Source organism: Oncorhynchus masou, chromosome 18, assembly GCF_036934945.1.
Source record: "Oncorhynchus masou masou isolate Uvic2021 chromosome 18, UVic_Omas_1.1, whole genome shotgun sequence".
In the NCBI taxonomy this organism is placed as follows: Eukaryota; Metazoa; Chordata; class Actinopteri; order Salmoniformes; family Salmonidae; genus Oncorhynchus; species Oncorhynchus masou.
The window spans coordinates 73,232,042-73,232,375 of record NC_088229.1 but is presented as its reverse complement, the minus strand read 5'-3'; the positions used below and the strand labels follow the sequence as shown (position 1 = coordinate 73,232,375).

Here is a 334-nt window from a genome sequence, read left to right as displayed (position 1 = left end):
GACAGACGGCGATTGCTGATTGGTCAAATAAAAAGGAGACAGGGGGGAGTACTTGTCATCGTAAAGAAATCAGTTCAAATACACCAATACTTGCCTATGGACACGGAGACATACCCAGTCCTTCTGCACTACAGACTCCTATGGAAACATGCCCAGTCCACACCTGCATAGACTTAGCACTACAGGCTATTAGCTTTCTCATGCCTGCATCACCTCTGTCCCATGGCCCATCACCTCTCAGTGCCCCCCCCCCCCCTTCATCAGCCTCTCTATGCCCAGCACACCCACCCCATCCTGGGCTAGCTCTGCCTACCTGCTACCCAGGCTCACCTTG

The 334-nt window shown here is 53.0% G+C and overlaps 1 protein-coding gene across 1 annotated transcript in view; it reads left to right on the top strand.

Moving 5' to 3' along the window:
- Positions 1–19, top strand: part of LOC135559426 (netrin receptor UNC5B-b-like) — a 78,836-nt gene extending 78,817 nt beyond the window's left edge. The window contains exon 18 of the mRNA XM_064993578.1: positions 1–19. This exon is cut by the window's left edge and continues 147 nt beyond it. Coding sequence (XP_064849650.1) covers positions 1–19 — 19 coding nt within the window.
- Positions 20–334: the final 315 nt, after the last annotated feature.